General features: G+C 34.7%; 1 protein-coding gene across 2 annotated transcripts; it reads right to left on the bottom strand.

Annotated features, from left to right (window-relative positions):
- Positions 1-1,350: 1,350 nt before the first annotated feature.
- Positions 1,351-5,090, bottom strand: LOC105837749 (atypical kinase COQ8B, mitochondrial). Of its 2 annotated transcripts, none has more exons than XM_028189808.2 (12): positions 4,940-5,090; positions 4,151-4,344; positions 3,548-4,075; positions 3,224-3,443; positions 3,007-3,131; positions 2,863-2,947; positions 2,660-2,775; positions 2,417-2,579; positions 2,148-2,350; positions 1,919-2,071; positions 1,726-1,826; positions 1,351-1,654 (listed from the first exon to the last, which is right to left on the bottom strand). In XM_028189808.2, the coding sequence occupies exons 1-12, from the start codon at positions 4,953-4,955 to the stop codon at positions 1,480-1,482; spliced, it is 2,079 nt and encodes a 692-aa protein (XP_028045609.1). In that variant the 5' UTR covers positions 4,956-5,090; the 3' UTR covers positions 1,351-1,479. The 2 variants fall into 2 exon arrangements, with proteins under 2 accessions (XP_028045609.1, XP_012538251.1); XM_012682797.3 differs by lacking the exon at positions 4,940-5,090 and adding an exon at positions 4,563-4,790.
- Between the last annotated feature and the right edge of the window lie 15,132 nt (positions 5,091-20,222).

Genomic DNA, 20,222 nt, shown 5'->3' on the forward strand with positions numbered 1-20,222 from the left:
AATATAAGACCCGACTGTACATATGTACTATGTGCATACATACGTACATAGGTACATAAAGAAGACTTATTTGATATTGTCTCGTCGTCTTTAAATTTCTTTAAATTCCAGACAAGGTCAAGACAGAATTAAGAATAAAATATTAAGGCAATACCAAGATAAGATGTCCAGATTTTTGTTCTTATCTTAATAGTATTGGTTTTTGAAAATGTTATTTATATTTGTAAATAAAAATAATAAATTTTTTTTAAACATTTAATATAATAAAATTTTTAAAAATAAAATCCACAAAAAATGTCTTAAACCATTTTTTATATTATCAAATAATTGTGAGCCTAAATTTTACATTATTTTTAAATGGATTATAGATTATAAAATTATAAAAAGATTATAGATTATAAAGTTTTTAAAAATAAAATCCACAAATTTCTCACATCACAGAACATTTCATCCATGAATTAATATACATTAAAGCTTTTAAAGAATTATTCTGTAATCGAATCTTATTTTTTGTCATAGTCAGAACTCATACATATACTTATACATTCTCTCGAAGCCTGTAAATAATTATTAATTTCTGTTTTCCATGAAACGTGAGGTTTTTTGGGCAAATAGACGGCACTTAATTATTATTAGATCATTATCATCGACGTCATCGTTTTTAAAAGTATGTTCTCAAATATTTTAAATTGTATTTTCTATTTTATTAGGATTATTTGATTAATCTAAATAATAATTATTTTTATAAATATTTTCAAATTTTAAAATAGTACAATTTTTAAGTTTTTTGCCCCATAATGTTACATCAAATCCTTCGATTTTGTATCTTGGATCTAAAATTAAAGAAATGCAAATCCAATTGCATTTACGATAATGGTGCAATGCAGGGTGTTTGTGGGGTGACATAATTTTTAGGTAATTATTTTTATATTATTTTGTTTGTAATTTTTAAATACTTATAATTATATATTCTTTGTTCAATTTATTTGTAATTGTAATTTTTAAATATTTGTAAGGTTTTCTGCAGTTTCTCTTACCTTCACATTAAATATTCATGTTGTAAATCGAACGCAATAAATCAGTGAATTTATTATTTTTATAATTTTACTGTATTATTTTTCCTCCACAACTACTATATACTCCAATTCTTCCCATCTCTGCATTTTTCTTTATAAGAGTCTTAACAGTATCTAATATTTCTGCGACATACATACTTCACTAAAGAGCCAGAGTTGCACGCGCAGATATAAAACCATGTGAAACTCCTCTTACTCATCTTTTTGTCCCACAAACTTCTAACACTGCATATCATTATAAAAATTCACTGTGCCGATAAAACGAAACTATCAATTCAATAATCATTATCATTATTATTATTATTATTATACATTTTGTATTAGAAGAAAAAACATTTTTGCAGAATAAATTATACGTTTTGATCAAAATATGTATTGTTTTGTTAACATCAACATAAATGTGTCAATCAAATTTATAATTAGCATAAATCTCGCGGAACATATCGCGACATTTGATCTTAACTCTAAGTTTTGCACACAGCAAAAATATTCCAGACAATTTTCTATGCAAACTATATATCTCCTCGGGTGGTGGGCATAATCTATGATTTATTATAGTTGGCACTAAGGTTTGGATTCTGCAACATGCATTTATTATATATTACGGAATGGATATAGAAATAATATGAAGTATGTAGATTGAACATACCGTTTTGTTACATCTTGACCACCAAAATCGTAATACTCATGATTATTGTTGAACACTTGCCCAAGAATCATGACTGCATCTACATGAGCATTTTTCATAATCTAATAATGTAAAAATCATTCAAGCATAATTGTATATACATATAAAAATTATAACGTTTTAAGATATTAAAAACTGTTTAAAGATAAAATACCTCAGACTCGTATCCAGTAAGAAATTTCATCTCTTGAGATAATTGTAACACCTTGTTGCGGTTTCCTTCGCTTGCAGCATTAATGACTTCTATATATTTATCCATAAATGGTTTTTCATAACTTCTACATGCTCCAAAGTCCAACAAAATTAACTGCGGAAATGTATTTATTAATACATCTCTTTTACACAATTAAGTTAAAAATACATAAATAATTAGTATATAAAACCTGTTTTGTATCAAGATTATAAAAAAAATTGGACCAATTTGGGTCAGTTTGCATATATCGAAATTCAAATAATTCTTTTAAGCTCAGACGCATGATCAGTTCACTTATACGTTCCTTAATCTTAATATCCATATCTACACATTTGTCAACAGGTATACCTTCTATCATCTCTGTTGTAAATACTTGCTTTGTAGAGAGATCATCTAAAATTTAATTTGTTAAATATTAAAAATTAACATAATATGATCCTTTTTTAACCTATCATTTACCTATTACAGCAGGCACGTAATAATCTGAATAAGGCATTATTAATTCCCTATATTTTTTCGTACACTCTGCTTCCCTTATGTAATCCACTTCCCATGCCAGTTCCCGTTTCGCAACTTCTACGACATTATCTATAAACATTCCTTCTGGAAATATATTTCCTATCTGTAACAAACACATACAATATGTGATAAAATTTATTAATAAAGTTCTGCATGACACACATTGACTCAAGGTATTGTTACCTTCATTATGTCTATTAAATTTTTAATATCACTCTGAATACCCGCAGCTACACCAGGATACTGAATCTTTATTGCTACATCTTGCTTATTCAATAATGTACCGTGATGCACTTGTCCTAAGATATATAAAATATAAATACATAGAATATCTCATAATATCAATTATATATATATATATATATGAGTAAAAGGCATCAATATACCAATGGATGCTGCGGCAAATGGTTTGTCCTCAAAGAATAAAAGTTTATTTCTCCAATCATGTCCAAGTTCTTCAGCTAACACTTTCTAGAAGGGATTGTAAATGTTAAAAAATTCCTTCATAATTTATACATTGTATCATTTACCTCCACTTGCCATTTTGGCATAAAATCAGCGCTTTGTCTAACTCGTTCAAAGATCTTTTGTAATTCAGGATTTATGATAGTATCATCTTGGATACTTAATATTTGACCAATTTTTAAAGCTGCACCTATAATTTTTGTAAATTGATTAAATTTTCACACACACACACACACACACACACACACACACACACACACAATGCAATTATCTGCAGCTTACCTCTCACTTTGCATAATGTTGAAACTATTCTTTCTGCATTAGCTTTAGTAAGAAATGTACTGTCAACTGTATCCCCAATACTTTGTTCCTTTAATCCTAAAATTTTTCGTGTATATCCTACAGCAGTACCAAAACTAAGACCAATACCTAAGGTACCAAAACTTATCATTCTTTGTAGTCTTGTAGAAGGAACTTTTCTTTCTTTCGCAGTAGGTGATAGCTAAATAAATAAAGCAATATGCTAATAGTTAATTAGTATAGTATAAATACATATTTTTTATATATCTAAGATAAGATAAAATTAAAAAAATTTTTTATGCTTACACATTGCTTTGGTCTAACCAATAATTTAGTTTTTGACCTTTCTTTAGAACTTATTTGCACATTATTTACATGTTCCTTCTCATGCGATTTAATTATAGAAGGACAAGCAGAACTTGCAATTCTATTTTTAATATTCTTTTCATGCTCCAATTCTAATTTTTGCAAGATTTCTTTATCCTTATCAGAGAATTCTATGTCAGGTATCTCTTTATCTAAATTAGTAATGGTCTTAATTTTTTCTTTTACACTCATATACTTTTTTGTCGGACTATGCTTTTGCATGTCTTCTCTTTCTAAAGACTTTTGAGTCATCAATTTATTATATTTTGGTAGTATGACATCTTCAATAGGCAATTCTTTAGGATCTTTTGCAGTATTGTACACATATAGTTTTGTTTCCTTTTTGGGAATATAATTATATTTTATATCCAAAGTTTGATTAGTTGTTATTTTAATATATTGTTTAATACCTTCTTGAACCACACTTATACGTTCAATTACATCTCTCAAATCTTTTGTTATCTGTCCCTGTAAAAAAATAATTATCTTAAAAAGCAACATATATAGATAACATACCACTCGGATTTTAATTGCAAGACTTACAGGAATGTTACTTGATTCTGTGTTAGTCAATTTCTTTCCAGCACTTTGTAAACAATTTTTAGGCAAATTTTTTATACTAGAGTGTATGATCCTATATCTGATTGCATCCTGTTGATGTTTTATCAGAGCATTTTTAACACTTTGTACTCCTTTGAGTACACCAATTAAATCGGAAACTTTGGATCGAGGCATTTCTGAGAAATATGTGAACAATAATGAATTTTCTTATATATAATATAAAATAGCTTTGATAACATCTCAATAATAATAATGTAATGGTTATATGCAACATGAAATCTTTACATTTTTATTTATGGAAACAGATATTTTAAGGTTAGCACAATTTTATATAAATTATTACGTTTAATAGCATAAAAATTTTGGTAATACTGAAAGAAACGGGCTGCCTCACCGATTTGATTAAAACTAAACAATATCGTGTATTTTTGTGCGTAGAACACGAATCTGTAAGTAAAAAGCGTCGCTCTGCTCCGCGAAGGAAGATATTAACAGTTAAAGTTGACGACTATCAGGTTATAAAACCTGTCATACCGACGACATGTAATAACTATTAATCATGCGCAGCGGTCACATCTTGGGTGCGTTCGGGGAGAGCGCTACCAGCATCAGTCCATCTTTATTATTTATTAAAAGTAGAACAAGGATAAACTGATGCTGATAGCGCTAATAGCGTCTCCCCGAACGTACCCCTTCCATGCTTCTTGGCCGCAAGCGTATGCTGTCTAAAACATAAGCCATGCAAAAAATTCGCGAATTTCAAATGTCTACCTATTTTTATGAGCATCTCGTTTTGCGTGGAAAGTCGCAAACCTATAGTATTGTTCGTTTTGTCTATTCTGAGTCTACTCGGAGCAAATTCAAGCAGACCAACACACTCTAATAGGTTGGCGTCATCGGAATCAACCTATTAGAGTGCGTTGGTCTACTTGAGTTTGCTCCGAGTAGACCCAGAACAGACGAAACGAACAAGGCTTATGTGATGCAGAGAATGCTTCGCACGCACACACACACATACGGGGGTGCAAGGGGGGTCTTCGGCCCCACTCTTGCACCCACCCCGTCCAATAGCGTTTTCTACTGGAAAAACTAGTGCAACACTGGTGCGCACTGAGTGCAATTTTATTGTTCCACTGTAATCAGTTCACATATTTTCAATGTTTAATGTTCTACCGACAAAATTGATGCAAAAAAATTGCACCGAGTGCAACTTTTGCTCCACCGTCTTTCGAGACGGTGGAAGGTGCCAGTGCAAATTAAATAGATGTTATGTTCGTGCTTTAAGGTATTACATTAAAGTATATGTTATTACATTATTTTAGTAAACTTTATAACAATGAAATTGTTTAATTTTTAAACCTGTCTAATGATGTGTTCCACTGAACCACACTAAACCTGCACTATTATTGCGCTAGTGGAGTTTTCATCGAAATCTACCGCAGCGTTGCTGCACCAGTTTTCCCAGTAGAAAACGCTACAAGTCGCTAACCCATGTTGACATTATACGCTTCAATGATTCGGTCCATTCTCCTAATGAGTTTATATACATAAGGGATATATGTAACATATCCTATATAGGCTTATAAAGGGAATGGAACGAATCATTGAAGCGTAATGTACATTGCAAATAAAGGGAGCTTTCCAGCAAGAGACACAAAAATCGGTACAGCATTTCTGTCTTTGTTTAATATACAGTTAGAGACAAACAATGCGCATTGCGTAGTGTACATTAATTATGGGAGCTTTCCCGCAAGGGACACAAATGGACACAGCAGTAATTCTGTCTTTAATTGTCTCTAAGTGTATATTAAACAAAGACAGAAATGCTGTACCGATTTGTGTCTCTTGTTGGAAAGCTCCCTTTGTTTGCAATGTACATTACGTGCTTCAATGATTCGTTCCATTCCCCGAGTTTATACAGGATATGTTACATATCCTATGTAAACTTGTTGGGGGAATGGCTAAAGGCAGCATGGAGGGGATGCGCATTCGCATCTAGTATATAAGGGAGAATCGAAACGCCTCAAGAGCTTTCGCATCTTGTCAGACGGTGAGGCAAGATATCCGCGCGTGTCATAACCTGAATTTCTCGCCGAATACAAGTAGGCGAATTACGAAAGTTCCGCGAAGAGCATAAGACTGTTTTCCCGTTAAATAGTTATCACGCGACCGAATGCGAGTAGGTCGACAAACTTTATGCGTTCTTACGAAACTGTTTATTAATCTTAACGCAAACGATTGTGAAGAAGCGACGCGTACAGGAAAGTGTTATTTTCTTTTAAGTTTATTAAGATCTCCGTAAACGTCTGTGATGAAGCGTCGCGTACGGGAGTATGTGAATCAAATGAGATATGAATAAACCTTTTTTTGTTTTATCTATTAAATTAAAAACAATGTGTGATTTACTTACCCGAGTGCGTAAAGATTTCTGAATCCTGGATACGATTCCTGGGACACCTGAAATTAAAAGTTCTATCAAAGACTAGGACCGCTGGGTATAACGATACTAAAATACTTATCTATCGAGATATCCTGGGGAACGACGGAGATCCTGTGGCGATTTGGAACCTGGACGACGGCAGCACCTGAAAATAAATAAATAAATATTAATAAATGCGTGTAGTGATCCGTTCGCGTGAGAGTGACAAAGAATTAATAAATAAATAAATACTCATCTTAAGCGAAGACGATCCGCAACGCAGTAATCGGGGCTCGAGGACGAAGGACGATCCTGACCCAAGTCTACCTTGTTTCTTGGAGGGTTAAAGGAGCTGACGACTGTACAGAGACCACTGCAAAGACAGAGATTAGTGAGTTCAATATTTCTGACACAAATTTTTTTGACAATCGATTCTCCGGTCACAACCTAACCTAATCCAAGACAATATTGAACTTTTATGTTCATCTCGATCCCGTCTATCTTTCTATTATGGGATGGCTTCCAGTTACATTTTATCCTATAAATATATATATATATGTGTGTGTGTGTGTGTGTGTGTGTGTGTGTGTGTGTGTGTGTGTGTGTGTGTGTGTGTGTGTGTGTGTGTGTGTGTGTGTGTGTATGTGTGTGTGTGTGTGTGTGTGTGTGTGTGTGTGTGTGTGTGTGTATGTATGCATATGTTGCGCTGACATGCGCGATAGTTATTTTCGGTAACTTTCGAGAAAGAAGTACTAAAAAGTCTATTTCTCTCTCGCACCTTCTGGACATCGTTTTCTATGCACAAACTGTAAGCAATTGCCGGTTCATATCTATAAGATCTATGGTGGTTTGCCGGATCTGGGGCCCGATTCTTGAAGTCATTCGCAAGAGAAACGTATACGCAAATACTCGCTCTAACAGAAAATTGTAAGTTTATTGGTTAATAGCCATACGATAGCCAATAAATTTCTAACTTTTCTGTAAGAACAGAATTTGCGAATACGTTTCTCTTGCGAATAAATTCAAGAATCGAGCCCCTGGCCGAATGTGTTGCAGCACATTGAAGCGCGTTTTAGTAGTTTTTTATTTAATAATTTTTAATTGTCTAGTGGCGTACAGGCGTGTTTGGTCGTAGTCCGTTTGCCCGGGTCTGACCGAGTACATTGAAGAAGCATATGTCTAATACATATTTTCTACAACGTACAATCTCCAGTTGTACAATAATGTAAGGCCCGAATTTATGTAAAACCTAAATACTATGTTTGTGTATACGTATATTATATAATACGTACATAGTATTTAAACCTTACATAAATTCGGGACTTACAATACTGTACAACTGGAGATCGTACGCTGTAGAAAATATGTAAGACGGTCAAACACGCCTGTGTTACGCCACTACCCAATTAAACGTTGTATATATATATATATATATATATATATATATGTATTACAGTTTAAAATAAAAAAACATTTAAAATTTAATTATAAAAAAAAAAATTTTTAATTTAATTGTAAAACAGGACAGAAATTATACATTTGTATGAATCGATACCGTACATTTTTACCGACAGATTGCTATTTTGTTACAGGAATATAATCCAGTCGGCGCTGGACTACGAGACAAAATAACATGGGAGTTTGACGATTCTGATCGAGCCGGCGACAGCGAAATAATGCGAGCGACGGTAATGCATCCATTTACCGCGAAAGCAAACATCGATCACAACGACGTACCGGCGAGTGAAAACGGCGAGAGCGGCGCGAGGCGGAGATACGACGAAACAATGCGAATCGTAAGACCAGTCGTAGAGCGACAAGCAACGAGTACGAACGTGAAAGCGCCCAGTGGATACAAAATGAACGTCAAAACATTCGCGAACACAATCGAAGCAACCAAGATGAATCAATCGCAATTTCGAGAACTTTTAGAAGAGGAGGCGGAAACGAGGATAGAGTTCAAAAAAATCCTTAAGGACCAAATAAACGTGTTGAAGATACAAAATCATATCGACACCATGAAATCTTTCATAGAACATTACAAAAACTTAACGGATCCAATACCGAGTGAGGAATTACAAAGAGGTTACGAGCAAACAAAACAAAGTTTTAACCAAGTGCTTACGGAACATAACCTCGAAGCCAATATGGCAACCATCAACACGGAAACGGTGCACATGAAGAAACCGAACGGTGATAATATGGCAAAGGTAACACTCATGATGCGCACTACTAAATACCCCACCGTGCACGACGAATCAGTGGACTTCCATATGTTAGTTCGATACACGCAAAAACAAATGATCGTCGAACAATTCTTTCCAACACCAGTGCAAACCGTGACAACGCAGGCGAATCAAACGATCAGCCAAGCGGCAACTACAACGACCAAGGAAGACGAGAGGCAAAAACAGTGTGAGGTTACACACAATGACCAAGCGTACGAGTTATTGGAAATACAATCCGATAATTCACGAGACGCTTATCAGCCGAAGAACCGCCATGAGAAATCAAAACTTACAAAAAAGAAACAGACATTGACGAGTGACGAGGACGAAAGCCCTATTATACTAAAAATCGTTAAAAAATCAAAATCCACTCGAGAGCCTTCGAAACGTGAGAAGATGATATTGGCAAAAAAGAGAGGCAAGAAGGTCGACGGTAGATCCATCAGAAAACCGGAGACGTACCTACGCGGCAAAGGGGGAAAATTTGTCGCAAAAACAAAAATAGCAAATGTCGAAAGTGTCAACATCCCAATAATCAGAAACGCGGAACAACAACTTGAACGGTCAAAGGACAATGCAGCGGAGAGATCGATGGAGAGTAACGACATCGAATCAAACCAAGAGAACCGTGCGAAAGTCGACGAAACGATACATGCACAGGAACCACGATCATCAACGTCTAAGGCTAATATTTCATGTGTCGTACGACGAACTGGTTGGGCGTTCTCGATTGGTCATAATCTCTAGAAATGCTCTATTTTATCGCCAATCAAAAAGTCTAATTAATTTGTCATACGACACATGAAATGTTAACCTAAAACGGCGAAGACCCAACACAGACTTGAAAAAGAAAGAAACATGCTAACAAGCAACGAAACATGTAAATATACTCATTTAAACCTTTTATACTTACCAATAGAACTAAGAAACATATTATACTTACCATATTATACTACATATTATACTACACGTAGATTTAAGATTCATATACGTTTAATCTTAATACTTATATATATACAGGGTGAGTTTTAATGGCTGTCCCAACTTTTTACCATGAGAGATGGAATTACCGACTGCGATCTTAGTACACACATGTACGGCATTTGCACATGCATATGTCGTACATGTGTGTACTAAGATTGCAGTCGGTAATTCCATTTCTCATGGTAAAAAGTTGAGACAGCCATTAAAACTCACCCTGTATATATGTATAAAACAAAGAATTTTTTTTCATTTTTATTCAAACTTTTAATATTCTATTTTTAAGTATTTTAAAAAACATTACTTACCTCTTATAATATATTAACTAATACATTCAACTATAGATTTAGACTTACAAACTTATACTCACCGTAGAGTTGACAGTTTGACCTGGAAAAAGAAAAAAATTGACATTAATACCAACAATTTCACTTAGGTTTTGTTTTACTTTTACACAACGCGTTTAAGTTAATCCTTTTGTTTAATTTACTTTACTTTATTGTCATTGTCTTATACGATTACTTACCGAACAATAGTGAACAAGCGATAAATATTATTTTATTTTATTATTTTACTTTAGTTTATATAATATTTATATCAATATATTCAATAACTATAAAAACCAAATAGAACATAAGGTGTGAATTAGAACCAATATCGAGCCAGTTGCATCTCCTATTTTTTTCTTGATTAGCTATTTTTTTGACTCTACGTTACACAAAATTTGCTAAGGCGAAGAAATTGCAGCGACAATAGCGTCGGCCATAAGTGATGCGACTGACCTGATGTCGGCGCAAACGAATCAAGCGCGTGCGAAATGCGGGAGAGCGATGCGAAACCATGGAGGAATAAAGTAATAGGAGGGAGTGTTAGGGCGAGAGAGGTATTGCAAATTGCAAAAGACGAGGTAAAGGACTTGATTGGCTGCTATTCTGATGCCCTATTCTGATAACCTATGACGTCAAACAATATTCAATATATATCTTTATACTTAAACCTTTGAACTTGACTGTGGGGTCCCGCGCCTACTTCCTCCTTTCGTCCGTTGCCAATACCCTTCGCCTGTCACACTCCCTCCTGTTACTTTATTCCTCTATGCGCAAGACGCGAAGAAGTGCGGGAAACAATAAACAGTTGTAAATTAAAGAACATCAGCCGTATTTAAGTTTGAAATGGACGTAGATACGGACAAGAGCCGTAAAATACGGTGAGCTACCCCCTCTGTGGGTCCAGTAGGTGGAGCAATATGCGCGCACGACACGGGAATGGTGGGGAGAGATCGTGAGACCGGGCGACTGGGGAGACGAGTGGGAGTCTCGACAGTCACTACCAGGCGAATGAACTGAATAGTCGGATTCCGTTCTGAAGAGCCGACGAGAGAGGACGGAGTCTAGTCATACACATATTAAATCAGAAATAAAAACGAATAAGAAATTGGAGGTTCTTCCAGTTAAATGATAACATCGTAGTGAATCGGCTCAAACAAGTACAAGCGAAGAAAGGCAACAGACTAAAATCCTGCGGCATTGCCTTTTGACCGCGGTAAATGTGGCGCAGTAACGAGAAGGAGACCGGCCATCTTGAACCCTGAACACGCGGTGGAATAAATTTTTCATCACCGACGAAATACTCCAGAAGCCGCCAAGGCGAATATCTCGGATGAGAAACCATAAAAGACCAATAGAGGAGGAAAATAAGCAGATCTAGAATCGAAGCCTCGCCAAATAAGACAGATAAAGGTAGGTCCCAGGCATATCAGCTCAACAAAGTCTTAAGTATATATATTCTCTATTAATAATGCAACAAGAAAAAATATAAAATACCAAGCCTTGGCGACTCTCTCGTTAATATTTAAGGTAAATCTGGTCATAGATAATTAAAAAAATTAAGGATAGTACTTTAAAATTAATGCTATGAATTTCATAAGTAGACCGTAAAAACATATCCCATGTTTAAACTGTTATTCGAAACAACAGATAGTATACAAGGAAGAACTGTTGTAAGTAAGTAGGAAAAAAAAAATAAAATAATAATAATAATGCAATAATTACTTTTTCCACCTCGTATATTATATTAGTAAGGAGGCCCACGAAGCAGTCAGGCTGCCGGTACATGTTATATGTCCTTGTAAGGTCACACGTAAACAAGTGGTAGACTATAAAAGAAATAAATAGTTAAAACAGACTGGATATGACCAGAAGATTAGCAGATGAAACCAAATAGTGTAAATAAATTATTGGCCAAAAAATTCAACTAACGTATAGACAATACTAAAGGAAAAAGTAAAGTATAGAATCTATCATATCATACACTAACAAAGATAATGTGATAAATAGGAAAACGGTTACAATTTAAAGATAGCGTATATAACAATAGAAAGATTTTGATAAATAGTTAAAATAGAAAAGGAATATTGAGTAGAAGATTTATCTAAATCAGTAAAATCATACAAAAGCTATAATAATAGGGATATAATTCATGCCACTGTAATCAGGATATAGGAACACACACATGTTCTCTAAATATACTTAATTGTATGGATAGCTAATATCTACAAATAAGCGAAATAGCAAACTAGGTAACATTATCAATATGTTTCTTTTTTCTAAATTAAATATTTATATTTAATTAAAAAAAAAAAAAAAAAAAAAACAAAAACTTGTTTCTGTGGATAAAAATTTTAGGGATTTATCCCAAATATAAATCTGTTGACTGAGTGAATAATCTCTCGATTCATGAGAAATTCACTTAGAATTAATATTTGATATTAGTATTTATAGATGTTATTTTATAATGTTTAATACTTTTGTATTCTAGGTTAAGGTCATTTATATTATTGTAGTAAGAACTGTTAAGCAATTCTTTGTTATTCAAAATTTAAGGGATTATCCCAAGAAGAACTTGTAGACAAAGTGGATGGTCAATGAGTATATCAAAAAATAAATCCATTTAAAATCAAAATTGCTAATATAAATTGCAAATAATATGGTAAAATATTTAATACTTATATATCCTGGTTAATGCTATTAACTCTAGTTTAGTAAGAATTTGTTAACTATTTCTTAAGTCTTAGCCATAAATTAACTATAAGGCTGTACTCTTTAAATACGATATTTTTTTCTCTAAAAAGAGGGTATATGTATATACAAAACAAAGTTAAGCAGAATAGGCATAAATTCAACTTTAAAAAAGAAACAAATTAAAACACTCAGATATATACATCTACCCAATACTGAAAACGTAAATTCAGAGCTCATATAAAACTGAAAATCTAATTTTAGGAATAAAACTGTGATACTAGACCAAATATACAATAATATAAGACAAAACTATTTACAACTCCTATATTTTATATATGCATTTTCATTTTTAATTATTTAATTAAAGTTAATTTATTCATATACATAAAAAAAATAAACAAAATTAAAAGAGAATAAAAGACAGAAGAATAATGGCAACTCAAGATACCGGCGCTGTGCAAAAGGATACAAATAAAAAACGGAAAAATGAATCGCCGTTACAAAAAGAAGCTAATAGAGACAAAAAACCTAATTACACTATCTCTCCGAAAAATCTGGCAATGGAGGATCAGTTTCCTACAGAAATAGCACAGGAAGTCACCGTACCACTGGATATTAATATAGAAGACAATAATCCCATCGAATCAGCAAGAAAGAAATTCATTAAATCCCAACTATCCAACCGATATTTCAGAAATAGCTTAGGACCCTACATTGTCCATATTGAAACAATGCAAGAGGAACAAAATATAGGTAATCTTCACCCGATTAGTATCGGGAAAATACTACACCAGAAAAGGAATGAAGCTAATTACAGCCGTACATACAACGACATAATTAATATAAGGCGAAAAGGTAAAAACATGGTCAGCGTAACATTTAAGTCTCCAGAAGAAGCAAATAGATTTATAGACAACAAGGAACTCATACCAAAATCTTGGATAACCTATATACCTAATTATAAAATTTATAGAACAGGAGTAATAAGGAACATAGAACAAGACATCACGGAAGATGAATTAATGGAAGATTTGGAATGGCCAAATACTCACCTAAACAAAGTGCTAATAAACAAAATAGAAAGACTAATGTACCTAGACAGATACGATAACATATTGAAGCCTTCAACAGCAATAAAAATAACATTTGAAAGTAGTCTACTCCCGGAATTTGTAAACTTGTACAAGGTTAGATATAAAGTTCTACCATATATTAGTAAGGTTAAAAAATGCAACAACTGCTGCAGATGGGGCCATTCTACGAACATGTGTAGAGGTAAATTGACATGTGCCAACTGCAGTGAAAACCACGCAACAGAAACGTGTAACAGCACCATACAAAAATGTATAAATTGCGGAGATGATCATAATGCTAGAGACCAACAATGTTCCTCTTTTATATTTCACAAAATGGTGAATTGCGTAATGGCGTATACTAATAATTCTCAATTTGTGGCCAAAAGATTAATAAAAAGAAAAGAGATTATCAATATCTCGCAGATACCAGCCCTGTTCAAGTCTTCGGCATATATGGGATGGAATTTTCAAATAGACACGGAGGCTCCTTCAGTAGTAGAAAATAGATCTAATAAATCTGAACTAAGCATTAGAATGGGAAATAGAATTAGATCTCACAGACCCAGCATGGATGAAAATAACAAACAGTTCATAAGAGTGGAGCGAAGAAAATCTAGTCGAGAGCTCAATCTACAAAGTAACCGAAAACGAGAGGGGACTGATTTAACCCCAATCAATGTCGTAAAAGAAACGTCAGAATCAAATATACATACGTATAACTTAAACAAATATAACTTAAGAAGAAGAGATAAGAGTCCAGGAATCCGGTCAGTAAGCTCCAAAGAAGATAGCCAGTTGGAATTAGAGCAGACAGTGACAGCAAAGTCTTCGACTAAAAATAAATACCAAAGTATAAAACAAACGTTAAAGGAAAAGCTAAATACGGAGGAAATAATGCTTGATATAAATAAAATCATAAACTCTCATCACTCGAAAGAAAACAAATGGGAAGAATTATTATACTATATGATTGCGATCATTGATCCTGAAGAAAGAAGATAAATATCCATTCGGAGACAGCCACGTTTACAAAATACAAACAAGGCATTATAATTCATCAGAATACTTCAATGGAACTGCAGAGGAGTTAATGGGAAAAAAAACGAATTGTCTAACGTAATAATAAACTACGATATCATTTGTCTACAAGAAACGTGGCTCCAACCATGTAATAAATGGGAAGTAAATAATTTCCATTGCATTAGGAAGGACAGAAGACAGGGTCATATAGGAGGAGGCACTGCAATTTTAATCAGAAACAAAATAGATATGAAGATAGTTGACCTAAATTTACCGGATTATCTGGGTCTCGAATACACTGCAGTATCAATTTGTAAAGAAGGAAGAAACCAAAAAAATAATAAAGCAGAAATAATTATTATATCACTGTATAGACCACCAAACAATCAGATGAAAAAAACGAAGTGGAATAAACTATTCGACGTATTCACAGAATTATCACATAAATACGAGGTTTGCATATGTGGAGATTTCAATGCGCAGTGTACAACATGGGGATCATCGGTCACCAATGCGGAAGGACGATACTTAAACGAGGCAATCAGTGGTTCTCCATTTATGTTCTTAAACGACGGGTCACAAACTAGAGTTTCAGCAAACGAAAATTATCACAGTGTACCTGACCTCACACTTACGTCAGCAAATTTACGCACAATCACTGCTTGGGCTACAGGTGAAGACTCAATGGGAAGCGACCATTTGCCTATTACATTCATAATGGAAGATAAGGGTATTAGAAGTGAGAGAGTAGAATCTTCACTAACACATGGAAAAACAAGAAGGAAACTGGACCTACTACATATGAACACAGAAAGATTTCAAGAATTAACCACAAATGCCATGACTACCTCATTTGATTTACAACAACCAGGAGCAACTTGTTATAAGCAGTGGAGTGATCGGATCATCAATAACGCTATTTTAGCAGGAGCGCGCATGAAAGAGGGAAATGGGGAAGTTAAAATATTCAATACCAAAAAAGGAACATTCCACACAATAATATACAAAAAAAACACCAAAAATATAAACAAACCATGGTGGGACCAAGAATGCATGGATGCAAAACAAAAAAGAAAAGTAGCGTATGATAGACTTATAAAACATCATACAAGAGCCAATCTACTTGAGTATAGAAAGATCTCAGAAGAAACAAGGAAAATCATAAAGAAAAGGAAAAATCAAAATTTTAAAAAGTTTATCAACGAATTGAATCCGTTTGTGGGAACAAAAAAATTTTGGTCAAAAATAAATGCCTTCAAAAAATGCGCATACCTCAATCCTTCATCTCCTCCAACGGAATACAAGAAAGCACACATTGAGAAAACAATCAATGCACTCGCACCGATGTGGGTTAACGATTCATTTCCTGAAAATATTCACTCCAATTATAATGAAATTTTTGAAATTCCTTTCGGCTTACAGGAACTAAGGTCTATAGTTAAAAATCTAAAAAAGGAAAGTTCACCGGGTCCGGATTGCATAAGCAATGAATTTATAAAAATATTACCAAGTTCAGCGATGGAAAAACTACTGAATATATTTAATAAGATCATTCAAGACGGATCCTTCCCAAGTGACTGGAGAAAAGTAGACGTAATTCTTATATCAAAACCGAACAAAAAGGACTTTAGACCTATATCTTTAGCTTCCTGTACACTGAAAATGTTTGAAAAGTTAATTCTAAAAAGAATCGAAAGACTTGTTGAACTGGAAAGAATTTTGCCAAGATCGCAATACGGTTTCAGAAAAGGGAAATCATGTGAAGATTGCATCGCCTTATTAAACCTGGAAATATACAGAGCTTTTGCAAGAAGACAAATGACTGGAGTGCTTTTGTTAGACATAAAAGCTGCTTATGACAACGTTAATCCACAGATTCTTTTTGATACGATAAACAAACTTCCAATATCAAGTAATTATAAAACAAGCCTTAATAACATGATTAGCCCAAGATATGCCAGTTTCTATGAGTCAGGGGTATGGTATGAAAATAGGATTTTGAATAAGGGTTTACCTCAAGGGTCGAGCCTGAGCCCTCTTCTTTTCAACCTTTACGTTAAAGATATACTATGGAATATACCGTATAACTGCCAAACTATACAATTTGCTGATGACATAGCGGTGATGTGTTCGGACTCGGACACTGAAAGAATTAAAAGTTCCTTGTCTATGGCCTTTGACAAAGTCCATACTTGGCTGAGATCAATCGGACTGGACATCTCAGTTCCGAAGACTCAGTGTATGTTATTTAACAGGAAAAAAATATCCCCAAACTCAGACGGTCAGTTATTGGAACCAAGTGGACTAAAATTACAAAAAGAAGTGAAATATCTGGGAATGGTATTGGATGAAAGCCTGAGATGGAGCAACCATATCAACGCAATTAAGGTCAAAGCAACACGATATATGAATATTCTGAAATGGATAGCAGGCCCGTCATGGGGAATTAAACCGAAACAATGCATAAGCTTCATCAACGCAACAGTCGGAGCTCAAATAGAATGGGGTAGCTCATGGTACATAAACGCAGCTGGGACGCATGTAAAAATCATTGAAAAGATTATTTGTCAAGCATATAAAATAGCCTTAGGAATACCAAAGACAACACCTAACAGAGTATGCTGGAATTTCGTAAAACAAAGAAGTTTGCTTGGAAAGATATCCATTAAAACAGATAAATATATATTTAAACAAATACAATTACGAAATAACACGGTCATTAATAAAATAAAGAACTTTTATATTTTATCTAGATCAAGAAAGATTGCTAAAAGAAATATTCCTTTTGTGGTAGACAGATGGGACCATATAAAAGTAATTGAAAAACACCTTTTCAAATGGGAAGTCCATCCAGCTTTCCATTATCCAGTCAACCAGAGTTTGGAGGATCTAGATATAGACATAAGGACAGGAGCAATGGCTCTATTGTGTGACAATCCGGATAACGCTTTCAATAATCTGATAGATTTCAATAAAGTAAACGTTAATGAAATCACAATTTATACTGACGGATCACGCACTGAGATTGAGACCGGGATCACCATGGTGGGATGTTCGGTGTACGTCCCCCATCAGAACTTAATCTTTAAATATAAATTAAATGACCTAACAAGCTCTTTTACAGCGGAATCGGTGGCTTTGTTGAAAGCAATGGAGTTGGCACAAAGGAATAATTGGAGGTATATAAACATATGTACTGACTCCAAAAGTAACTTGGATATAATAAACTCTCCAGCGGATGTAAATAAAAATACTATTAAAAAACTAAATCCATGGGTAGAAGACATTAGACAAAGAATAAACGAGGCTGAGGGAGTAGGACGTAAAATTCGGTTTACATGGTGCCCAGCACACAAAAATATCAGTGGAAACGAGACTGCAGACAGCGCAGCAAAAGACGGAGCTCTGATAGGGGAACCTATAGATAACAAAATTGCCTTCTCAGAAGCTTTAACATCATGGAGATCCAAATACAACCAGATGGAAGAAGACTACAAGGAAAGCATAAACATAGGAACAGGAAAATATTATATGAATAATTTCTCAGAAGTAAATATTGCCAAAGTAGCAAAATATAAACTAGATAGAAAAGAACTATGCCTATTAATAAGAATAATAACAGGTTATCCGTTTACTAACTCTGTAAAGTTCAAATTTGGTCTAGTAGACTCACCGGAATGTATTTGTGGAGAATTAATGCAAAACTTAAATCATATTTTATGGGCTTGTCCCCTCTATAACGAAGCCAGAAATAGTTTACATAATAAATTATTTAATCTTAAATGTTATGCTCCTTTTACAATAGAAAGTCTTATATCAATGATTAACGAGAGAATAGCCAAGGCTGTAATTAAGTATATATTAGAGATAGATCTTAAGCTATAAAATTAGACATAAAGTAAATTATAAGCTTTGCTGAGTGGTTGCCAAGGGATTACCTTTTAGGCGGGAAGAGGGTGGCGTCCCCTAAACAACATAATCCAAGTATCGGAAGACCAAAGAAAATCACTTAAGACACAGTCAACCCCTGGGATTTGTGTCTATCCGGTCGAAAATCGTGGTACTGTGTCCCCTGAGGGACAGAAAGCCATAGGGGAAGAAGAAGAAGAAGAAGAACTGAATAGTCGCAATACAATTGGAAGGCATTCAACCGAGTTAGTCGCTACCGGACGATCAGCAAGATAGATTAAAATTGGAAGGCGCTCAACCTAGTTAGGTATCCAACATTGGACAATTACGTAAACGAGTCGTGTTACAATCGGGTGTCGATGACAGTAACGCGAGATACGCGATGGGCGCAAAACAATGATCGCGACGAACGACGCGAACGTGGTACGAGACGTGAACGCGACTGCCCGATCACGGGCTTGTATCGAAACGATCGCCGGCAAGAACAAATGTTGCGAGGCTCACGGACATAAGCCTCATTGGGACGAGTAAGGAGACGTCACAGCGGATGTACGCGCGTGAACGTGCGTATGTGCGAATGTGTGTGTGTGTGTGTGTGTGCGTGCACGCGCGCGTGTGTAGCGATACCAAGCGCAAAGCCAGCGGCCAAGTGTAGGCAAACACGTAAAAGCAAATAAAGAAACTATGTTTTTAATACAACTGAAAGTGTTGTGATTGGGCGAATCCTGTATCACCAGCATCCGAGACAGCCCCTACCGAGCGCGTCCTTGTACCTGAAAGACCACGTTGGTCGCTACGATATAAGAAACCCAACGCTGAGACGATTTAACATCTCTGCAAGGTCCATCTAATAACCTTGGCGACAGTAAAAAAGAAACCGACTTGGCAGCTATAAAGAAGGAAACAACGACGATAACGACGACGGTAAGTTCATGAAACTCAAGTTGTGCGAGTATTCTCTAGCTTTACCGGGTTCACGACATAATATATGGCGCGTCCGGCTACAACATAAGCAATCAAAGACGTTCCGCATCTTTTGTTACGCAAAACAGAATTTACTGATTGGTTACGAGATACATGTTAGGCGAAAAATGTCAGTCCATGGTATGATCCAGAAGATCATCTTAATCGCTTACCATTTATTTTATATTTATAAAAAGAATAGAAAAAGAAAACCTTAAAGCCTTTAATTTAAAGGTTCGCGAACGCCTCTACGTTCACGATACGTCTACGATTTAGTTTGCGAATCAAGCCCAAGTCAGATATTGATAGGATATCAGATTTGGCATAGCAAATTCTATAATTATTTGGGTCAAATTAGATTTTGGTAAGGTACACCGAATTCGGCATACCAAATCCGATTACTATTTGGCCAAATTAGGTTTTGATAAGGTATACCGG

Source organism: Monomorium pharaonis, chromosome 9 (genome assembly GCF_013373865.1).
Source record: "Monomorium pharaonis isolate MP-MQ-018 chromosome 9, ASM1337386v2, whole genome shotgun sequence".
NCBI classification, from domain to species: Eukaryota; Metazoa; Arthropoda; class Insecta; order Hymenoptera; family Formicidae; genus Monomorium; species Monomorium pharaonis.

Bases quoted from the DNA above. Each gene is read 5' to 3' on its own strand.
- LOC105837749 (XM_028189808.2), bottom strand. The intron at 2,351-2,416 runs GTAAATGATAGG...ATTAAATTTTAG, and splicing joins TTACGTGCCTGCTGTAATAG to ATGATCTCTCTACAAAGCAA. The intron at 1,655-1,725 runs GTATGTTCAATC...TGCATGTTGCAG, and splicing joins GGTCAAGATGTAACAAAACG to AATCCAAACCTTAGTGCCAA.